Raw genomic sequence first — 23,117 nt, 5'->3', positions numbered from 1 at the left:
CCGACTACAGGTCTTCCTCCCAGATCAGTTATTGTCACTTCTCATTATCTTGCTCAGGCAAAAATAAAATCTGGTAACACATTCAATATTTAAGGCTATAACCTTTATCAACTGGCTTTTAAATACCTATCCCTGATCTTAGGAAAAACTAAGCTACCACTTTAGGAGTGTCCTTTTCCATGTCCGGTCATTTATTTACATTTGCCTCTTGCATTTCAAAACTGTTACCCAATTCGTTGGCATAGAGCTAAAAAATGACAACAAAGTATCCTTTAGTTCTTTAAATGCTAGCTTTGATTACATATAGGTTATGTAACAAGCAGTAAATATTTTAAAATTTTCTTTTAAAGTGACAAGGCACTTAATAGAGGTAAAAGTTGTGAGGTCAAGAGGCAGGAATATATATATATATATATATATATATAGTGACCCACCATGTGTAGTAGCCACATCTTATTTCAGCAGGGCCTTGTCTAAGCCACTAAAGGTTAGTGCAGTCAAGATAAACACTGGATGTGTTAAGGGAGACTCCTTCAGTGTGTCTAATTACCATTTTAAGAGCCTGGGGGGGGTGGGGGGATGGATTTCAGCCCCATAGTTGTGGAGACTTGGAAAAGTCATCCCTATTGGTTTTTATGCTAAAAACATATGTGATAGCTACACAATATCCAAGTGAGAAAATCTGATGTAAGTTATTACAGGTTTTCAAAGTAAATATAATTCTTGGATTTAGCGGGGCTGAAATGTAAAATAGGAATAATTTGCAGGTCTGCTGCACACCTTACTAACATATCAATGTGATTTCAGGGCCTTCTCCAGAAGCAAAGGGAGTTGGAAACTAATCTCATGCCTTTAGCTGCAAATCAAGAAGAGAATTTTAATTCTTCGTTTTAAATGTAGAAAATCAAATTCTTCACATTTGTTGCTTCTAAATTATGTGTTCATTGCATAACTGTATTTTCCAGATAACCTATATTTTAAAAATGCTTATTTAAAACTTGTACATTATATAGTACAACGCTGTGTGTGTATATATATATATTTTTACAATAAAACACATTTTTGTAAAGCTTAGTTTAAAAAACCATTTTTTTCTGCTCTATCACAATCTAGGCATTTAAGCACTTTCTACTTACCTTAAGACAGGTTTCTGACCTGTTCACAGACAATGTTCTTCTACACTTACATAGCTTATTATTGAAGTACCACTTAGGTATAGTCTATAAAAAGATTTAAGAGGTTAGAACTCTTCCAAGTTCTCTGAGGGGCCAAAGGAAGGTCTGACTTAACACATCCTAACATTAACTAAAATAGCTCAAGATTTCTTTTTTTAAGACTTCAAAAACAAGTTTGCATTTGTAATGCAGGCAGTTATTAGCAACAGATAAAGTATATGGGGATCAATTTTAAAACCAGTATCTGAATTTTAAACGTTATTTTTAGTAAAGCACTTAAGTGTTTACCACCTCAAAAATATACTTTTTTCTAGGACTACCAATTTAAAAATCTATAGCAAAGTTCAATGCCTTTAATAAACAGAAGTCGTCTATCTTTTGGAAATATGAATTTGGTTAAGTCAAAGACCACACACTAATTAAGCACTGAAAATCATAATGATCAAAATGCCTCAAATAAAAGGAAAGGTTTACCCAAAATTTTAGCAGCAGGCAATTTTTACACGGCTAAGCCTAAAGATAAAAAATAATGCTGCCTGGTATTAAGTCCTAAGTCTTATGTACATAGTTTATCATCTAAATGAACCTGCATTCATTGTTAGATAAATCTTGAGGATTTATTAAGAGATAAATCTAGAGGATAAATCCTCTAAGTATCTATTGACATCACTGGCTTATACCTGTATAAAAAACTATACAAACGCTTAAAATAAATACAACAGTTGATTGGTACGTCATTTCAGCAAAAGTAGTTGGTATCATCTGACAGAGGGGGGGAAAAAAGAAAAGCCACTGTTTATTATCCTTTTGCAAATATCTCATTTTATATATAAAACAGGCTTCAATTTGAAGCCCAAGTACAGGTGACATATAAATGTAAAACTTAAAAGTGCCAACATGAGATAATTCAAGTACAATATATGTTAAAAATATATATATTTATTTCAATTTGCAGATGCTTCAACTGTTACAGGCCATCATGATTTAAATAAGAGGAAAAAAAACATTTGAGGAAGGACAAGAAACCTTTTGTTTAGAGAGTGAAATATAAATTGTTAATTCACTTATAAGAAACAGTCCAGTAACAACCTATTTCAAAAAAAAAAAAAAAAAGTGACTATTTCTCTTTTGAAAACGGCCTGGAAGAATCACTTTTCCCCCAACTTAATGGAGGTTTATCTCTATCCAAGCTTTGAGTATAAGCAGATAAAAAGTAATTTTCACTTTCTTGAGGCTGACTTGATGAAAGGGCATATGGTGTCCCCAAAAACGTCTGATGAGTGAGAACATTAAAATGACTAAACTGATGGGACATATTTAATTGACTGTGATAAACCTGAAAGTTGCTATATGAATCTTGTTCAGTTGCACTGCTGTTCTCTCCTTCAGAGCATACTATAACAGAAGCTCTCTCTTCAGAATCAATTTGATAAGTCTTATCTTCTAATAAACTGTTTTGCACGTCAAGAGATGATTGCAACTCAATTTGAACATTCTTATTTTGATCTGTTCCACGTGATCCTTTGGTCTCTTTCGCCAATATTTCTGAATGAAAATTGCTGCATACTTCTATTTGTGAGATTTCATCCCCTGAATCCAGAGACATATCCTCTTCATCCTTTTCATCGTTTTCTAAAAGAGCTACATTTAAAAAACAAAAAGTCCTCCTCTATTGAAATACACAATTTGTTTAAGTTTTAAAATTATACACTACTCACACAATATAATGCGTCAGGGTCTGCAAGTCCACAATCCCTTAAAGCTTGGTCTTCAGCCACAAGTTCACTTAGTCACAACACTCACACTAGGTGTGAATGTCCAGATAATCCGATGCTAAAAGCTTCTGCGAAATGTGTTCACGTTTAATGTTGGGAAATCCCAACTCCCAGCTCCAAAGGGGTTAATGTCAAAACAGCATCTAAAGTTATACGGTAATTCAGTATTTGACAAGACAAATAAAAAATAAAAATTTTGACATCTAGCTTCATTGGATTATGACTAAACTGGTTAGTTCTAGCAAATGTTTGATCATCTCTGCTTTTCATCAAAAACAAACTACATCTTTCATTTAACCTAAATCCTGGAACCAAAGCAGAGGCCGCCACACAAAACACTAAAGCTATGGATACATCCCTACTACCTTGTACCTAAATTGCTTTATACGTCTGGGGAGATTTCGTAGCCCAGTGCTAAATCCCCATTATCTGGTGCCGTCCTTTTAAAAAACAGGACCCCCTTGCTGACAACAGCAGCCAATAAAGTTTATATACCCTCAAAGAAAAAATACCTACTCTGTAGTATGCAGCATACTTAACAGCTTGTATTGACTACAGTATAATAAATGAGCAGATTTTGTGTACGCTAAGCGTAAGAACGATAAGTGCCTTGAAACACTTCCCCTGAAGCTGTTTACACGGAGGGGGGAGTAGTTTCAGAACAGGCATTTCGTTCTATGAAAACGAACCAAAATCGTTCCTCTTTTTCTGTCTGCCTTAAAGAAAAGGAAAACTACTGAAAAGTTACCTGACTGTGACTCAAGATTCTCATTAGCACCAAGCAGTGGAAGGTTTTCTTCTGTGATTGAGTTGTGATAGCCCACAAGATTTTTAAAGTTTTGCATGAAGTCTTCAGTAGTTGCAACCACTATTCCATTATCTGTATAACTGGAAAGCATCTTGATATTCTTTTCTAAATGGAAAAAAAAAAAAAAAAAGATTCAAGTCAAGACCTGAGAAAACTTAGACAGACAACGATGCCTACCCCCGGCCCCCATGAAAAGTGCTTAACACCCACCACAGGCCAACAAAACCATTCCATGCACATTCCTATATTCATAATAGAAAGCTTAAGAAGAGGCTCTTTACCTGTTAGAAAGACTATGTGTCGTTGCTGTATGTTCTGAGCCTGAAGTCTGATAAGGCAATCCAATTCTGGAGCATTTCGAGTTTGCGAATCACAATTGTGGTATGACAAAATTTCAACCAGATGTTTCTTCTGATAGACATTCAGAAGTGTCAACAGACTTAGAGCTTTAGCATTCAACCTGTGAAAGTAAGTAGTTCAATATTTGGGTCTGCATTTCTAAAATTTGGTATGGATGTTTTTGCTTCAAATTAAAACCATAATTTCTCAATTGAGGCAACCAATGATAACTGCACTGCTTATTAGTTCCTGCCTGATGCACAGGGTGCTTCCAAAGAGAGAGGGGAGTAGGAAAATTGTGCAACCCACGTAAGTCCAGGGGATTTCTATGGGTGCAAAGCCTGAGAGCCAGTTATTGAACTTAGACTAAAATCTCAGTCACTTTACTTACTAAATAACATTTCCTCCTTTAGCTTTACTAATTTAGAACTTGAATAAAGGTCATAGAAGGACAAAAAAAAATCTTTCCTGCAAAAAAAAAAAAAAAACATGGCTCAAAGCTGCTTCTACACCTCCAAGCACAAGGCAGCAAGTGGTAGAAATTAGCACCAAAGTAATACTTTTGGGCCTCATTATTATCTGTTTACCGTTCCCTGTAAACAAGCCCTATACAAAGGTAAAGGTTTTTCCAAAGCCTGTTTTCACATAATTTGAAGATAAAGCAAGTTTTAAAAAACTAAATACAAAAAGTTAAATACTTTTCAATTATTTAAGCCTGAATTTCCCTGTGTACCATAGAATTAGAAGGTATTACAGTATCAGAAGAAAAAAATGTCTTCCTAAGTTTAAAAAAATGCTGGTTGTACAAAATAGAAAACAATTTTAACTAGAGAGTCTCTCAGAACCTTAAATGTAAGTACACTATATGGACTCTAGTAGTAGGATACAGTATCCAAAATTCATCTTAGATCATCATTTGTGGAGCCTCTCAAGTGGACTAGTACTCCAATGACCAGTAGGCGTTTTAGAAATCAACTACATAAATCAATGTCCTAATCACAAATCCCATCATTATCTTGGAATTAATGTCTCAGTATGTGTGTTTATTATTAGATGAGCAGCTTAAGGCAGTCCTCAACTGGGAGAGAGTCTGATCTAGTTGGCATATATAATTTGATTAAAAAAAAAAAAAAGACTCAGACTATTCCATTTTGATTATTATTCTAAACGCTCAAGTGGCAAAGATTAAACCAATTTTACCTATACACATAACTAGAACTTCAACGTTAGCAAACTTCTACCTAAATAAGAATACTATTTCCAAACAGGCTAGAATAACTATATTCCCCCTTATTGCTGGCTAAACACATATGTGAAAACTGAGCAGCATTTATAATCTATAAACAAAAATAGAGAAATTTTGTGAACACAATGTTAACATCAACAGCCACTTTATAGTTCTTTTTCAAATCTTACCTGCCTAATTCCTTTAGTTTTTTCTGAAATTTACAGTGGACTTTCCATTGCCATTTTCCTTCAGGAGTACTGAGCTCTTCAAGGAATGTCAAAAAATTTTTAAGGTTCTCTGTTAGAGATAATGAAGTTCATTTTAAATTTAATAAAAGTCACTCAACTGAATTATGGAAGACATGTTTGTTGCTACCATATAGAAACATCTACATTCCTATATAGTATTTTCCTTGTTCCACCCCCCCACAAGGGAGACAGACATCTATATATCCTCTTAGATTTAAAAACATATGCATTAAAAAACAAAAAACCCATGCTGATAACAGTAACAAAGCAGAAGGGATCCAAATGCAGTAGGTGCAGAGACCTGCTTTACACCAGATTTAGAGGAAATTATATGCAAAGACTAAGAGAGACTCAGAATTTGAGGCAATAAAATGATAGAAACGTACTAGTTATTCTGATTGGCACACTGGACAATACATTTAGAAAGCATGAGTTATTAATGAGAAAAACCTAGAAAGGATAGAAGTTGTTCATGCTCCAAAGAATGCATAAATCTTACCAATTGTGATAAGTTCTGGATTTAGAATGGATTCATCAGACACAATAAAACCTCCAGATACAAATAATTCATTATACGTATGATTTTTAACATCATCCAGACTATCAACACCAGCAAAACTAACGCAAGAGAGCTTCTTTAAAGTCACCAAGCCAGGTACCTGTTTAAATCCCAAAACAAAAACAGAATTAAGGATAAGAGAATGAAATGGTTAAAACTCAGGTGTGAAATAAACCTATAAGTAAAGGCTAACAAATACAAAAATAATTATTCCCAACATGTCCAAATATATAAACCAACATTTCTGTACTGGGTACATACCATGTACAGAACACTCTGAGAAAATGGCACCCACAACAGACCTAGAAAAAGAATGATAAAGGCCATCCTGTCTAGCCTTCTAGAGTGCAGTCAGAATTAGAGGGCAAGAGCCCATGCAGTCAGGAAAGCCTTCAAAGGGCTGCAGGACTTGAGACAGGCTCCTAAGACTGGATGGGGTACCTCCAAATGCAACACAAAGGGGAAATGATCTGGCAAAGGGGGGGGGTACAAACAGGTTTTACTTGGGACATACAAATGAAGATGACAACAATATAAAGAGAGTCAACAGACCTATTGACATTCAAAGAATATTATTTGTCTTGATAAGTGACAGGGAGGGTCTGTGACATGCTGTAGTTTAAAATTTTGCAGAAGTACAAACTCGATCACAAGCTGATTCACAGATGGATCATTTAGGTCTCAAGTCCTACATCTCCCAACCTTGAAGTTTTATCTTTTGGATCTTCTATTTTAAAAACAAACAGTTTTAGCCTCAAAGACCGTAAGATTTGAAAATAAGGGAGCTTTTATAACCAAAATAATAGTGAATTTGACTTAATAGTCTACCTTGTGAATGAAACCTGCAATGTCTTCATTCTGAATAATAATCAATAGTTTATCTAATTTTGATCTTCTTTCCAAAAACTGTTCTGGATGACATTCTGTATTGCCTAATTTGATAAGATATTCCTGTTAAAGAGAAAAACTAAATCAACATTAAAAAGCTTTTTTGCAAATATCTACTTAACACCAGAAATGCAGTATTAAAATAATAACTAGTCGCTGAGTACAGTCACTGAGTAATGAGGGCCTTATACTCTGAACCTGAGAGATCAGGCCCACTCTTGTAGAAAAATCTATAGCTCAGATATAGCTTAAGTGGCCACAGTCACAATGTTAGGATGCTATGCAATCAGAGCCAAGTAAATGCCAGTGACGGGTAACAAAATTGTAACAATAATAGCTGGGATTAGCCCAGCTTCTTAACCCAGTTCCATTATTTATTCTGGGCAACCCAGAACCCAATCAGTAACCACTCCCTCATCTCATTTTCCTCTCCTTTCAATGGTTATTTGCAGCAAGGTTGCTGGTAAACTACTCCTTCCATTACAAGCACTTTTCTGACTACTTGAGCTCATTTAATGGTCCTAAAGTCCTACATACAGAGCTTCAGCATGTACCATGGCATTCACATTCTATTTAGCCATGCCTGTCAAGTTCACACCTTCAAACAAAACAGACCCTCCCATCTAATACCTTCCCCTCCATGTTGGTGACATGGTACTACCTTTCAAAGGACACATGGTGGTAGTACACGCAGAAGTTTCCTTTGCTCTTTGCTTGCTGGTGGAATCCTGAAGTCTGAAGTAAACTACAGGGTCCTAGAGGTCACATTCCTTCAGATACAGGAGCAGATTAATTTTCTCTAGGTTGGCAAGGCTGGTTAGACAGCCATTAAGTCTAAACCTAGCGTGCCTCACAACCAGTCTGCTGCTCTGTCAAGAACGGTCTATAAGCAATACCCCAAAGAGGATGTTTCTGTGTAGTCCTCAACTAAAGTAGCATCTTCATTATTAGATTTTGCCTTAACCTCTAAAGCTTCTGGGCAAATCTCAGAACAGCTTAAAGACAGGTAATGAGAAGGTAAATTACTGTCTGACCAGCTTGTAATTTTTGGTCCTTTTTACAATAAAAAACTTTAACTGCAAATTCCTTTTAGAAAAGACCACTTTACTCCTATAATAATAAATCTGTTGGACTCTGGAAATATTTAAGAAGCTTAAAATTTTATTCACAGTATTTTTACTCTAAACATTTTTGCTGTATATTTTCCAATGGATATTGATTAAAAGAGTTAAAGTTCAGGTCTCCTATCAGATTTGTAAAATACATGGTACCCTTTTCTTCTACGTAACAAAAATTGGACTTGCTCTATGCTAGAATGAATTAAATGCGCCATTCATAAATCAATGCATTTCCTGTGTGATACAATTAGTTTTAAAAATGTGGTGGGGTAGGTGGGATAATGAGCACACCGAGGAACTGTATCCACTCTATCCTCTCATCTAGAGCCCCCAACACACAGCTATTGCCCCTACAAATATGCTTGAATATGTTGCTGAGAGTGGGAAAAGTTAAGAAGCTCTACATTTAATGATACAGGGCAAAAATGCAACTAAGAAACTCCTAGTAAGTCTGGTTTCATCTTCCCCAAAAATCACTTCCTCCTTCATTTCCATGTTCCTCTTGTTCTCATGGGCACACTATCTGAAACATGCTAACATCAAAGAGATCCTCAAACTGAGGCTCGGGACATGTCAGGACAGTTTCTGGGCCACTCTAGGCTATAAGGCACTTGTGTGTAGTACATTCTGCTTTCTCTGACAAAACAAGCATAAACTCATCATAATATGTCAATTCTATAAATGGGAGCAGGCATTTATTTTAAAACCTATGCCAATCCCTTAAAGGATTAAAATCCTATAGTTTAGTAAATACTAATTATTAATATTAAAACGCTGATATGATTTTTCCTGTCTTAATTTACCTATTTGTTAGAAATTTTACATATCTTATGTAAAAGATACGCACAAAAATACGCATGTATTTTTAAAAATCAAATACTTGAAACACTAGTCTTACTCTGTAGCTTCAGTAGAAAAAAAATGTACCTTGCAGTGAGGAATCTTTCATGATTGGAGAGTCTTTCAGAATCATCATATTTTTTTGATCTAAAAGGCTGTAGGGAACCCTGACATGACCAGGGTATCGAGAAATGCCAAAAAATTATATATATCACCATTAGGTCATCCCTGGACAGTTTTTTCTATTTGATTGATAAAAACCCAAGAGGTAAACACTAACAGCTTCTTCTACCTCTCTATATCTTTCCTGTTAAAAACCCAAGTAAAAAAACATTTAAAAAAATATTTGAATCAAAAGTTTTTTAAGGTTTGCAATGTACATACAAATCGTCTTTAAAATCACTGGATAAAACAAGATTCTAAATTAGGTCACAGGTTCTAAATTTAAACTTGCTATTAATTAGTCTTAATACACTGTATTAAATTGTGAAAATATATGATCAACATTTAAAAACAAAATTTCCATTTTATAGAGATCAGGCCCAACAAGACAAGTTTATACAGCATGACTATTACCTTCTCATTTAGTTACCTTTATTTCTTTACAGAGCACACTCTCTTCTTCTTCATGAATATAAAATTTCACAGTGTTTTTCTGGACATCTTTCATGATTTTAACCAAACTGTTAAATACTTCAGGTTCTAACTGGCTTATAAAATTTGAAAGAGCTGGTTGGGCAGAAATGTTTACATCACTGGGAGATTTTGTTGTTTCTTTTTCTACGGGTTCCCGGGCAGTATCACCAGGTACAGTATGATCAGAAGTCAACATCAGCTCTGTGACATGCTGTGGCTGGTTCACTTCTACTTCAGTTAAACCCAAAGTTGTTGAGGAATGCTGCTCATTGGAGTTGGTGTCTTTCAAAGTATCACTACAAAGTGGCTCAAGGAGTTGTTTGTTGTTGAAGTCACTTGAGGAAACTGGTAAGACAGGCTTTCCCAGAGGATTCAATGCTATCTTAGTACAAGAATCATTAGGACTGACTGGTGGCAAATTCCCACCCTTGGCTGATGCTTTGATAATAATAGTATTTAGTTTCTCATGCAAGCCATCTACAAACTCCTGTACACCAGCTTTGGAAGTCTTAGAATATATGAACTCAGAAAGCCGTTTCATCTTCTCTTGTGTTGAAAAAATAGGTGTGGAAATTCTACTGACATATGAAACATTCTTTTGCTTCAAAATCTCTTCTATCTTCCTAGAAAAGAGATTGTACTCTCCTAACACTGTCCTCTCTGTGGTTTCACTCATTGTGGGCGGCTCTGCTGCTGGCACACACTGCTCCTCCACTGTCACCACCTGACCTGTCAACACGTCCTCCTCAGTGGTGCCCTTTAGTGTGTCTGTAAATGGAGAGGATGGAAACTGGTAATCAGAACTTCTCTGTCTACTTATTACTCGGGGGTCGTTAGGAAAGGCCTCCTGTGGTGGCAGACACACCAGCTGTTCTTCTGGTGATTTCATACCTATATAGGAAGAGTTCATTATTATAAGAGCAATCCAAAAAAATAACATCTGAAAATACAAATTCATAAATAAGAATGTCAGATCAAAGTATATATTTAAAACTAATTACGCATTGGTGGGCAGAACAAAAATCTCAAATGATGGTTATGAACCCCATTTTCTATGTGCCCTACTTAAGCCTGGTCTCTGGATTTCAGTAGCTAGAGTAACAAGTTTGGATGTTATTTTCTTTGATTCCTTCTGAAGTGTTCGAACATGTGCCAATTTGGCATCAATACAAATTAAGTCATTTGCTTATTTCTGCTTCCCAGATAGATCTATCAGGGGGATAAAAAAGGTTCAATAATATGAAAGAGAACATATTTCATATCTGCATTAACAGTAATACTCTTGAGATGAAGAGGTCATTCAGCTACCTGATGTTAATGGAACTGTAACTTTGACTTTTGACAACTAGCTCAATCCACAGATTGTACCTTTTTCCCAGAAATTCTAAATCCAAACACAATATGTTTTTAGAACTACATTTCAAAATAGATACCCATAAGTACCCCCCCTATAAGATTTTATTTATTTATTCATGAGACACACAGAGAGAGAGAGACAGGCAGAGACACAGGCAGAGGGAGAAGTAGGCTCCCTGCAGGCAGCCTGATGCGGAATTTGAACCCAGGACTCCAGGATCACGCCCTGAACCAAAGGCAGTTGCTCAACTGCTGAGCCACCCAGGCGTCCCCCTTAAGTCCCTTTTAAAAAAAAGGGGAAAATATGGTTAATGGCAATATATAGTAATATTTTAAGAAAAAAATTTGTGATCTTTGCCTAGATGATATTATTCTATTTTTTAAATTAATTTTTCTTAGATCTTAGCCAATATTTCCTAACAAATCACTGTTGTGGTCTATGAAAAGGTACCTCTATATCAGGAAGTTGCAGGTACAAGTATAGTTTTCAAAATTACAGTACTTTAAAGGTATAGTAAATTCCCTATTTAAGTTTTGCACCCAGATATGGCCACATGCTCTCTCCACACAAATTCAGTTTGGGGTTTCCTCACATTCACACTTTCCTAAGGCTCTTAACAGCCTCAGCAGCAGTCAGCTTATAACATTTCTCCACCAACCCTGGTAGTTACCATGAACCACTCCTTCCCATTAACTATTGCAAAGGTACCTGTTGGCAATTAAAAAGACCACAACAGGTCTATGAGTGGGAGAAGAGTAGGGAACCAAAATATCCAATGTACCAATGTAAGAATTAAAACTGTGTGAAACTGATAAACCAGAAATCCAAATTCCATAAAGTAACTGAAATATAGAACATCCTTCTTAAATCTGCACCATGGGGTTTAGTGCACACATAAAATGTCTGGAAGGATACATAAGAAACTTATAATAGATGTTGATCCATGCAAAGAAACTAGGTGTCTGGGCTAGGGCTGCAAGAATTCCTGAAGTATTTTACTTTCTGAAATATTTTTGTACTTCTTGAGTTATGTACCATATCAAATGTCTGATTTATTAAATAAAACATTTTAAATTGTACCTTGTAAAACAAAAAGGCTGGGGAGGACCACCTATAATTTTTAAACCTCCGATTATGTATTATTTCGAATGAAATACCTGCTCCCAAAATGTATAGCTGTAGTTCATACCAATAAGCTTACACCTGAAAGGCTACAGATAAAGGGATTTTTTTTTTTTTAAAGCTGAATAGAGTTTACATCCATCTAGGGAATCCCTTTTAAAAATGCAAATTACCATTACTTAATTTTAATTCTATTTTGCACAAATTTCCCCTATGAAATTCTAATCACTAAAATTTACTGTATTTTATAAATTGTCTTCAATAAACGTTTTAAAGGAAACACCCATCAATATCCATAATGCATGTTTTCTACTGTCATTCAAGCATTGCAGTACTTTGACTTAAGTGAAAAGGGGAATAATGGGTTCTCTAAAGGCAGCATCATTCATGTATTTACATTTTCAATCACAAAATATAAAGATGGTATACCAAATAAGAGAGGACTGCAGATGCCAGTGGCACATGTTGAAGCATAAACAAGATACCTGGCTGCTTCTAATGAGAAAGAATTCCTGACAGATACAAAATAGATGAATCCCTGAAGAATTGTTGAGTGAAAGAGCCAAAAGTAAAACAGGACGTGTATAGGTTCCATTTATCTTAAATTTAAGAACAGGTAAAACTGATCTATGGTAAAAGAGATTACTGGTTACTGTTGGGTCAGGGAGAGTACTGACAGGAAGGATATAGAAGAAAATTTAAGAGATGTTGGACATGTTCTACATCTAGATTTGGGTAATGGTAACATAAGTCTATATACATGTAAAAATCCACTGAATTGTGTACTAAAGATTTATGCACTTTCCTGTATGTCATCTATCTGTTGTTCCTGTTTTGCCTTTTTGGGTCATTTTTCCTAGGAGACAAAGATTTTCTTGAAGAAAACTATTCAGTCTTTTTTTAATTCCCCAAAGAGAGGAAAACCATAAATATCTACTAAAACTAAGCCACTCAGCTTTCCTTCCAAATTAAGGGTTGTGTGTGGGGGATCCACTACCACTTAAGATTTCTGAAAGAGTAGGATACAACAAAATAAAAACAAAAAAGGCCCACCACCAAACCCAAAGCAAGAAAACAAGGTCTATGACCATCTGCAGAGATGTTGAATTGACAACTCAGACAAAAGAAAAAGTCTTCTAGGAACCACCAGCAACTAGCTCATCAGCAACATCTGTAACTGTTTCTGGAGTCCCAGAGTTTCCTAGTCTCTTATTTATACTACCCTTATTTAAATAATAAGAATTGGGTAAAAAAATTCAAGATAAGGAGATAAGGAATATATAACCTGAAAGATAAACGGCATCACTTCTTGAAGACTATTTCTTAGGATATTCTATAGAAATGTATTAAGAAAAATACTCCAGTCTTCCCAAGTCATCATATCAGACAGAATCACTACAGGTGAAGAAAACTTAACTTCTGTGAATATTCAGTGACTTCTTTAAACACATTCTTTGTAAAAGAATATTTGATGCAAATCAGATAATGATTTTAAATGCAAATATGATATTGTCCAAATTTTCTGTAATAAACAGAACTTAAAATGATGCCTATTGATAGAGAACTAGAAATGCACGTAGCAATTCTGAAGAAGGGCACAGTGGGAGGAAAAGCAAAGGGAGCCTTCTCACCTGGTGTTTGTTTCTCACCGTGTTTCCCCAGCTGGTCTTCTGGGCTTCTTGCATTCCCTCCTGAGGGAAAGCATCCGTTAGATTTGTAGACTCTCTTCAGATATTGGTGATAACTATTAAACACCCTTCAGACAAACCCAAATGCTACAAATCCAAGTATTCCACCTTTTGCCTACAATAATCCAGAAGGGTCATTCAGAAATAGGAAGTTGCTTCCCTTTCCATTCAGGTGATGATGGAGTCATCAACACCTAGAAGCTATGCCTTCAAATGGCTCTGAACATCAACTATGAAGCTGCCTAAATGAGGAATGGTTACGATAATCATTTGTAGGACTACTTTCTTATTCTGTTTTTCCCACTCAAGCCAACACCTCCAGCTCCCTAAGTACCAGTTACTTTTCTCTACCATCACTTCTAGGTCTCTTGCCCCTTCTGGTAAGGTAACTAAGTAGAGAATGGTGCTGACACCGTTGGAAACTCATCAAGTTTTAGAGATTATTCTCAAAGTTCTTGGAAGTCTCAGTAACTTCTAGGTCACAAGCCAGTCTTTTAGCAAAAGTTATTTTTTTTTTCTTTTTAAAAATCTAGGAGTAGAAAAGATGTGCCCTGGGAATATTTTAAAAAATGCTTAGCTAACAAAGAACTGGAATAGTAAGAGTATGTACATATGTGTATGTGTATATGTATGTGTTTGCACAGAGAAATCAGAACAATGCAAATTGATATTTCAACATTTGCTAACCTAGTCTTGCCCCATGATCCAATAAGCTTTCTAGGGATTTTTGCATTTGATCATTTCAGGCCACACTCTATGATGATCTAATTTCTCGAATATAACCCAGTATTAAGAAATGAAGTTTTTTTTTTTTTTCAAATAGATGAACCTCAACATGACCACTTCTTAGATGATAGCTTGTTATGAAGTATACTCTAATGAAGACTGCATTTAGTCCGCTTCCCCAAAGACCATCATTTCATCTTTGTCACTACTTTACCTTATTAGAAATTCAAATTTCTGCCAACAATTTTCATTTGGAAGTCTGCATGCTAAACTGCATTGGGAAGGTTAAGTATGTTTTAAATCCCTCTGCTTTCATAGGCTGTTTTGCAGATACTTGCTGATGTTGACCAAACCAGCAATAATCAAGGTGAATTCTAAACTGCTCAAAATGAGATATGAAGATGTCAGAGCCAAGTAAGATGAGCCACCTAGTAACCCAAGAATGGAATCTAGAAAAGATGAAGCCCTTCAGGAAACTGCTCCCTCAGTAAAACCAAGCCAACCAAAGTCCCAGTATACTTTTCTTACCTGTAATTGGAATCAGTTTCCAATGTATTTCAGTCTCTTCAACATTGTTTGACTTAGATTGTCTACGGAATCCATGTTCAATGGGAACAGCGGGACACAAACTGCAATCTTCAAAATTATTCATGCTAATTAAATTTGGATCCTAAAAATTAGAGTACATATTCAATAGCTTTCTTTTCGATTCATTTTTATGTCCAGAATAAACAACTTTCTTAAAAACAAAACAAAACTTTCTTTTTAAGTAGGCTCCAAACCCAATGTGGGGCTTGAACTCACAACCCTGAGACCAAGAGTCACATGTTCTGTTTTTTTGTTAGCAAATCCACAACCTTCAATCTAAACATTACAAGGGAGTAAAATCAGCATGGCAAAGTTAAAATACTCTAGTCTTAAATTAAAACATGTTTTCCCTCAAAACATAATTTGATGTTGATTTAGAGCAGGTAAGTTTTTATTAGTAAAGCACCACATATTTTTGGTTTTGTGGGCCAGATACTCAAGTCGCCACTGTAGTGGCAAAAGCAGCCAGAAGCAATACCTAAATAAATGGGCATGGCTGTGTTCCATTAAACTTTAGTTACAAAAAAGGCAGTGGGTGGGGTTCAGCCCACGCTGCCATTGACCCAATTTAGAATATTAAATATGCCAGGAAATGTCATTAATATAAGTTACATAAGTTACATACTTCCCTAAGTGAGTCTCCTGCCATCATCCTCCCCCTAAAATATCCTAAAACTAAATGGAGAGTCTGGGCACGTGCATATGACTTTTATTCAAAGGCAAGGAGGAGAAATAGGAGGGAACAGTAAATTAAAAATAAGCCCCTAGGAAAATGGTGCCATCTTGTTATTACCCAGAGATGCAGTCACTCTCTGGGGAAGACAAAACCGCTTCTTAGCTAGGGATCAGTACTCTCCAACGTCGTATCATAAACTGGATGTCCTGTCACTTTCCATTCCCATTTGCATGAAAAATACGAAATACCTAATCTTATTTTTAATAGTGACACACTGGCTTTGGTCACCTTATCAACCTCACTTTTGGGTTCTAGTACTGCCAGCAGAAAGCCAATCTTTTGAGGATTCAATTTTACTAACTATATATAAGTTAGTATACATAATCCTATAAGCTGGAAGGAAAACTGCTACTTCTGCACTTACACTTTATAACAAGGAATAACTTAGAAGTACTAACTACCCTGGAAAGATAATTTTATTGCAATGTGTATTTTATTTCTTTTTGAAAGGGAAAAAACCCCATTGAACCACACCTACGTCCTCTTTCAGACATACATTCACAAAAGCAACAAAGATAATCAAAAGACATAGGCTTACTTCTTTCAAATGTAGTTTATGGTCAGTGCCTGCTTCACTGGTAGAAAGAGCAACAGGATATTTTAACAATGATGTATCAATTTCTAGCAATGGGCTCTGAGTACCCTTAAAATGCACATTTTCAATTTTTGCACAAGTAGGCTGCTCATATTCTTTCTTATCTGGAGAGTTCAACTCATACTCATGCTTTTGCCTCAGCTCTTCATAGTGATCATCAGTGTTCAATCCTAAGGCTTTGTTAACCGTGTCTGTCAAGGATGCATCAGAATGACGTGCATTTGCTAGTGTTTCTGATAGCCAATTAAATAGCCGATGGATGTCAGCAACACCAGAGCTAGAGGTATCCTGCTGCTGCTGTCTCAAATCAGCATCATGCCCAAGAGAGCCAATAGGCTGCAGAGACTCTGAAGGGGAAGAGAAAGAAAAACTATCTTTAAAGTTAAGTTTGGAATGCTAGCATAAAAACTTAAAAATCAAATATACCTAAAGATTAACTATAAGATATTTATGGGCAACAACTGGCTTAGATTATAGAAGTATATTCATCCTTTTCTTTACAAATATAACTGATTCTACAATTTTGCATAGCTAAAAATTCCCATAAATGAAAGTTTATTTTCATAATTTGAAAATTGTATTAATGGAGAAAAGAGCTCAGATACCATGTTGGTAGTATGGGTAATATATATTAATACCTGTGCTATAGTTACCTTAAACTCTACTACCAAAATCCCAATCAGTTTAATCCTAGTTTTGTCTGACTTGAAAACAGATAAAATATCTGTACTTCTTTTGCAAAGTGTTAGGAGGATATGCAGATTACATTGAACTCTACTAAAAAAAACCTCAAAAATATGGCTTGATTTCTATCTCCTCTATGCCTATTAGATTTTGTCTTTAAGATAACTGATACTTATAATCTAAAACTTTATCTTGAATGACTCAGTTAATTTCATAACAATGCTAAGATACTGGAGATACAAAATCATCCTCAAGAAATCTATACCAAACTTGCACTAAGACAAAAAACACTATGAAAGAAAACATGTTAAGACATGGTTACAAGCAGGTATAAATCTGGGTACTCTGTACAATCACTATATTAAAACCTGCAAAGGGAAAAAACATTCAGAAAGTCATGTGCCTTTTAATGCTGAAGGGGGATAAAGCCTAGATAGATGTCAGGATTTCCAATGATTTCCAATTTATGCAGGGTATAATGTACCATGGCAAAAAAAAAAAAAAAGGAAACAGCATAGTATAACCTATATAATTCCCACTATATGAATTATAAAATCACAGAAGTGGAAAAACTATTATATAGAAACAGAAAGCAGATCACTGGTGGGGTGGGGTGAGATTACAAAGGAGTACAAGGCAAATCTGGGGGTAATGAAAATGTTCTACATGTTGATGTGGTAGCAACTAGCTATCAAAATTCATCTTTAAACTGTGCCTTTAAAAAGGGTACATATATATATATAGAAGTCAGATCTCGAAAAAATTAATGTAAAAGGGGGTAGTGAAGATAGGCTACCTCTTATGAAATGAGTGGATTTACTAGCAAATCAAGATGAGGGTATTTTAAAAGTTAGAAACCAACCTTTAAATCTCTATTTTCAAAAATCAAAAGTATATACAATGACTAAAAAGAAACACAAATGAGGAACACCTATAAATGCAAGTCTGTCACCAGTTCCAGTTTAACCTATCTCCCCCTTCTCCCCTGACCTACTTCTCCTTTGGCCTATTAGTACAGTTTTCCCACCATTTCAATTATTGATAAAACCTGTGGTCACCTACAACTATTTTTTCACACATAAAAAAATTAGCCAATTATCAGCTTAAATAGTACTAAAATTTAAGTATCTTGACCATTATGTTCTCAGTGCTAGTAAATACAGCCAAGTTTAGGAACAATGTTTTAGAGCCAGACACAGCTAAGTTATAACCTTAGGGATAATTATTCAACTTCTTGGAGATGGGTTTTCTCATCTGTAAATTAAGAATAATAACGTCTACCACTTGAACTGAGTCCATGTATGTACAGCACCTGGCACATAGTAAGCACTTAATTCTCAAGACACAGGTCAACAGTGTTAAGACAGTGCAGATCAGTAAATATCAACAGGTTCAGCATGGCGGAAGCAAAAGGAAATAAAAACCATCAAGAAGCAGAACAGCCAGAAAGCTAGGGAGGGATCTGAACCGCGGAGATATGAGGCTTGAGAGAAATGAAAGACGCTTCAGGAAGTAAGAAGTGTAAAGGGCTGACCATGACATTCCAAGGAGAGATATGAACCCTAATCAAGGAATATGTTTAAAAAAAAAAAAAAAAAAAGGGTGGGAAACATGGTTACCCAGGTGGAACTGGCTGGTCTATAAAAATACCTTTGAAAAGACAAATACAAAGCTGAGACTGAAGAACATGATACTGAAATGGGTGACAGATGCCAGGAAAGCCACCCAAGAGGTAAGAGCAAGAGGAAAATGTTGGAAAGAAAAAGCGAACACAGGTCACGTGAAGAAAAAAAAAAAAAACACTTAAAAGTTACTGAAGACACAGCCCTGTCAAATAGAACTTTCTATAATGATGGAAATGTTCCCCATTTTTGCTATTCCAATACAGTGGTACGGCTTCTAAAATGTTTCAATATAGTGCATGAAATGAATTTTTATTTAATTTTAATTTAAACGTAAATAACAACATGGGGCTAGTGGCTATCATATGTGCAGAAAGAGAGGAAGTAAAGGAGAACAGATAATTGAAAAGTAACTGAGGACACAAGCACCAATTGCTCAGAAAACAGTATAATAAAAACATTGATTTAACCTAGTCTTTTCTGAGACACACTGAATTTGAACATATACAAGTTAAACTGCTTAGTAAGAAACAAAAATAGAATACTAAGATCTGCCATAAACAAGAACAGCAGCAGCACAAAATTACAAGGTCCCTGAACTCAAAGAACACATTTCATGCTTATTTTAAAACATTAAAAAATGTTTTAGAGTACTTGCAATAATGAAACACACTCTTTTAAGAGAAGGGTCTCCCATTTCTTTTACTGTCAACTAAAACAAAATAAAGAAAAACAGAAAAAAGAAAAAGGCAAACATATTACTGAGCTCCTGAGATGTGAAAAAATCTGTATACCCCTAAGAAATCTGATTTTAAAACTCAGAAGATTCCTTTTCACAGCAATATGCTAAGAAAACCCAATATTCAATGTACTTTTCCAACCATAAAATTAAAGGGATATAAGGCCAAGAACTCCAATTAATAGGATAATAGCTGAGCATACTTTATTTTCCTCATATTAGCCTCAACTACACAATTCAGAAATCTGACGTATTTTCTTTATAAAAACAAGGGACAGGCTGGATTTGCCTCTGAGGCTGTAATTTGCAGAGCCCTGTACTAGGGGAAAGGACAAAACTACTTTATTATATTTTTGGTTATTTTTTATACTATACAAAAGCAACCTGATATTTTTACCTTCATACAGATGGCAATTTTCAGATAAATTACTGGTTTTGGCGAGCTTTTTCATATTTTCAGGTAGGTCCTCAAGCTTCCTCTTCAAGACAGTTTTGCTTCTCATATCTTCTGTGTCTGAGTCCCCACCCACATTTTTTTTCCTACACTGAATTAAATTAATCAATTCTTTGACTCTATCCTTATCATAATCCAAAGAATGAGAAGACTTCTGCTTTCTAGGTATAATAGTTTCACCCCTTGAGTTATTTCGTTTTCCAAATTTCATTTTTGTACCATTCATTTCTTCTTCTTGGCCTTCATAGTCTGATAGTGGACTGAATTGTTGAAGTTTTCTATTTTCTTCAAAAAGCTCTTTTAATTTACAAATTGGTAACTGATACATCTCAGGCCGAAAAATATAGGCATGCAAACAATTATCAATATGGGATTTATTTTTTGGAGCTGAGTATAAAAATTTTTTATCATCTAATCGTGAATCATACGGAAACATGATAAACTCTCGTTTACCTGAACCAAAACCTCGTTTAAAAAATTCATTTACATACTTTTCAACAACAGAATGAAAATTTATAGTATTTATATTTTTGAATTCCTTTCGACACTGAATCAAAGCAAACTGTAAAAACTGAGTTATTTTTAATACATCTGTCATGCTCTCGTGTCTCTTCTGTGGTGCTGCATTAGTTGAACCTTTTTGTGCTGTAAACAAACAAAAAAGCAAATCACGTTAGCCATCAAGAATCAAATACACATCTACACGTTGTCAAAAAGAAATGCAACATTCATACATTAATGGTAAACCAAACTAGCAGTATGTAACCTAATACATATATGTAGTATAGAAATAAATGAAGAGTTTGCTTTTAAAAACAGGCCAATAATAAAAACTGCAGAAGATATTTTAAAGGGAAAAACACCCATTTCACTGATGATCTTCATTTCTTACTGTCCCTAGGCAATTCAACTGGTGGTAAGCAAAATATAAGGAGAGATAAAGAAGCAGGGCAAGATCTGAGGCTCCTAGCAAGAGAATCCTGCAAATGATAGCAATGTCACTCCTTCCTACTATAACAAGTTTAACTTTACATAAATGTTCTACCCTCATAAGTAAGCATATAGGCACCCGGTGGCTACAACTGAAAATGTCATTCTTTTTTTTTTTTTTTTGGAAATGTCATTCTTAATCTAACAGTGAAACCCATCAGTGGGAATTTAACCTTAATATGGGATTCCAGTATGTTTTTAAAAACAGTGAATAGCAAATTTTCTCTAACATCAATGTGAAAATTTTTTATTAATTTTAAATGGCGTAAATTTAACCTAGCACGATTCTTTTACTGTTGCTAAAATTTGAATGCAAAACTTAACTCAGCTAGAAAAGATTAATACAAAACACTAAAAAACAAAGCAACAGTATTTTAATAATTACAATATTTAGTGAAAACACTGATCACACCCAAATAATTTTTTGTTAAAAAAAAATCAAATCATATATAACTTATGTTTTATTCTGCTAATATCTCTTAATACCCCTAATATTTTCTAAAATATAAGAAACAAAATGCTTACTGAGTTATCTGGAAAATCTCAATGAAATTTAAGTATCTATCAGTGACTGGATTTAGATATTCAAAGAACTTACAAGGAACTATGCCTCTAGATTCTTGAAATAGAAATAAAGCATGTAGGACTCGAGACTTGGCAGTTTGATGTTCTAAAAAAAAAAAAAAAAAAGCCAAATTGATTAGCAATATGTTCTCATGAAAAAAATTAAGGAACTGTAAAAATTAAAGCAATCACCTACCATATGGAGAAACCATTTGACATGGAGAAAGAAGAAAAAGGTATCCTCGGTCTCCCAAAGGTTTAACAAGAACCTGAATTTTGGGAAGAGGGAAGAAGTTGAATCTGCTTTATTATTACTCATCATAAGGCAGGCACATAGCAGTTTCAACTAATTATGAAGAAAACAAGTTATTGATCATCTTTCTTTAGGAAAAATATTGCTACCAAATTAAAAACTCTACTGATTAACAAGATTCCAATCAAACAAAAATTCCCTAGTTTTCTCATACAAACAATAACAGGAAAATATTACTGAACGAATTTCCCTAATTAAGACCAACTTGATTTTTCCATGAAGCTCAAATACAAGGACCAAATTAAAGACTTCAAATATCTTCCTCACAATTCAAAAGACATGTTATTAATTGTCAAGGCAGTGTGCTAGATGTTGGTAGCATAAGTACTGCCTTTCATGAAATCAAGCTAATCTCAAATGAAATGTATTTTTAGAATCTAATTCTTCACATAGTTAATAAACACCTTTCAACCTAAGGCAATCTGCCTTGCCAGAAATAACTTCAAAGACAAGCAACACAAGACAGAGAAGTTCTCAAAAAGATAATACAAAATAACAGGAAGAGAAAAAAAATACACTTTATAGCTGGAAAAGGTACTGAGAGTATACTTCAGGTGGATTTTGAAGGATGGGAACATCGCCAAGAGCCCAAAATTATGGGAAGGATATTTCAATAGAGTGAACATCGTAAGCAAAGGCAGAGTTATAATTGAGGGAACAATTTGCAGGCAGTAGAGTACTTATGACTAGCAAAAGGGTGATGACAGACTAGGCCAAACGTATAAGTCTAGAAGGAAAGATCCTAGGCTCAACTGTAAAAAGACAAGAATGCCAGGTTGGCCAGGAATGCCCTCAAGAGTATACACACCCTTTCAAACTGGAGTTCAAAAAATGACAACAAAAAAACTCCAACAGCACTGTGAAGGAGGAGGAAAGAAAACAACATAAATGTGAAGAAAGTTCATGAGCTACTACAATTGTATGCAAAATGGAAGTAAAGAACTAAACATGACAGACACAAAATCTAATAATAGAATAAAATCTTAAAAACATGTTAAAGGGATCCCTGGGTGGCGCAGCGGTTTAGCGCCTGCCTTTGGCCCAGGGCGCGATCCTGGAGACCCGGGATCGAATCCCACGTCGGGCTCCCGGTGCAAGGAGCCTGCTTCTCCCTCTGCCTGTGTCTCTGCCTCTCTCTCTCTGTGACTATCATAAATAAATAAAAAATTAAAAATAAATTAAAAAATCTTAAAAAAAAAATGTTAAAAATATAAAACAGCAAGCTCATAAACTAAGAGGAAATAAGCTACTCTAAAATTTAGCAGAAACAACAGATTCCAACATCCAAGGACTTAAAATTGGAATTATTAAATATAATATATAAA

The 23,117-nt window shown here is 35.0% G+C and overlaps 2 protein-coding genes across 43 annotated transcripts in view; one reads left to right on the top strand and one right to left on the bottom strand.

The window, feature by feature from the left end:
- Positions 1–1,069, top strand: part of CCDC66 (coiled-coil domain containing 66) — a 44,340-nt gene extending 43,271 nt beyond the window's left edge. For all 38 annotated transcript variants that reach the window (XM_072720692.1, XM_072720694.1, XM_072720714.1 and 35 more), the window contains one exon: positions 808–1,069. In XM_072720692.1, the coding sequence (XP_072576793.1) occupies positions 808–894 (87 nt within the window). In that variant the 3' untranslated portion in view covers positions 895–1,069. The remainder of the gene's footprint in view (positions 1–807) is intronic.
- A 1,025-nt stretch (positions 1,070–2,094) lies between these two features.
- TASOR (transcription activation suppressor) overlaps positions 2,095–23,117 on the bottom strand; it is a 48,126-nt gene continuing 27,103 nt past the window's right edge. The window contains exons 12-24 of one of the 5 annotated variants that reach the window (XM_025986069.2): positions 21,676–21,748; positions 21,514–21,585; positions 19,869–20,570; positions 16,370–16,773; positions 15,036–15,177; positions 13,725–13,784; positions 9,571–10,505; positions 6,961–7,083; positions 6,073–6,232; positions 5,514–5,622; positions 4,040–4,218; positions 3,699–3,863; positions 2,095–3,093 (exon numbers count right to left, since the gene is read on the bottom strand). In XM_025986069.2, the coding sequence (XP_025841854.1) occupies positions 3,038–3,093; positions 3,699–3,863; positions 4,040–4,218; positions 5,514–5,622; positions 6,073–6,232; positions 6,961–7,083; positions 9,571–10,505; positions 13,725–13,784; positions 15,036–15,177; positions 16,370–16,773; positions 19,869–20,570; positions 21,514–21,585; positions 21,676–21,748 (3,180 nt within the window). In that variant the 3' untranslated portion in view covers positions 2,095–3,037. The remainder of the gene's footprint in view (positions 3,094–3,698; positions 3,864–4,039; positions 4,219–5,513; positions 5,623–6,072; positions 6,233–6,960; positions 7,084–9,570; positions 10,506–13,724; positions 13,785–15,035; positions 15,178–16,369; positions 16,774–19,868; positions 20,571–21,513; positions 21,586–21,675; positions 21,749–23,117) is intronic. The other 4 variants (XM_025986058.2, XM_025986063.2, XM_025986088.2 and 1 more) reach the window with 4 other exon arrangements.

This window comes from Vulpes vulpes, chromosome 9 (genome assembly GCF_048418805.1).
Source record: "Vulpes vulpes isolate BD-2025 chromosome 9, VulVul3, whole genome shotgun sequence".
Lineage (NCBI taxonomy): Eukaryota > Metazoa > Chordata > Mammalia > Carnivora > Canidae > Vulpes > Vulpes vulpes.
Note: the sequence above shows the minus strand (reverse complement) of the source record. Positions and strands in the feature narration are given on the sequence as shown.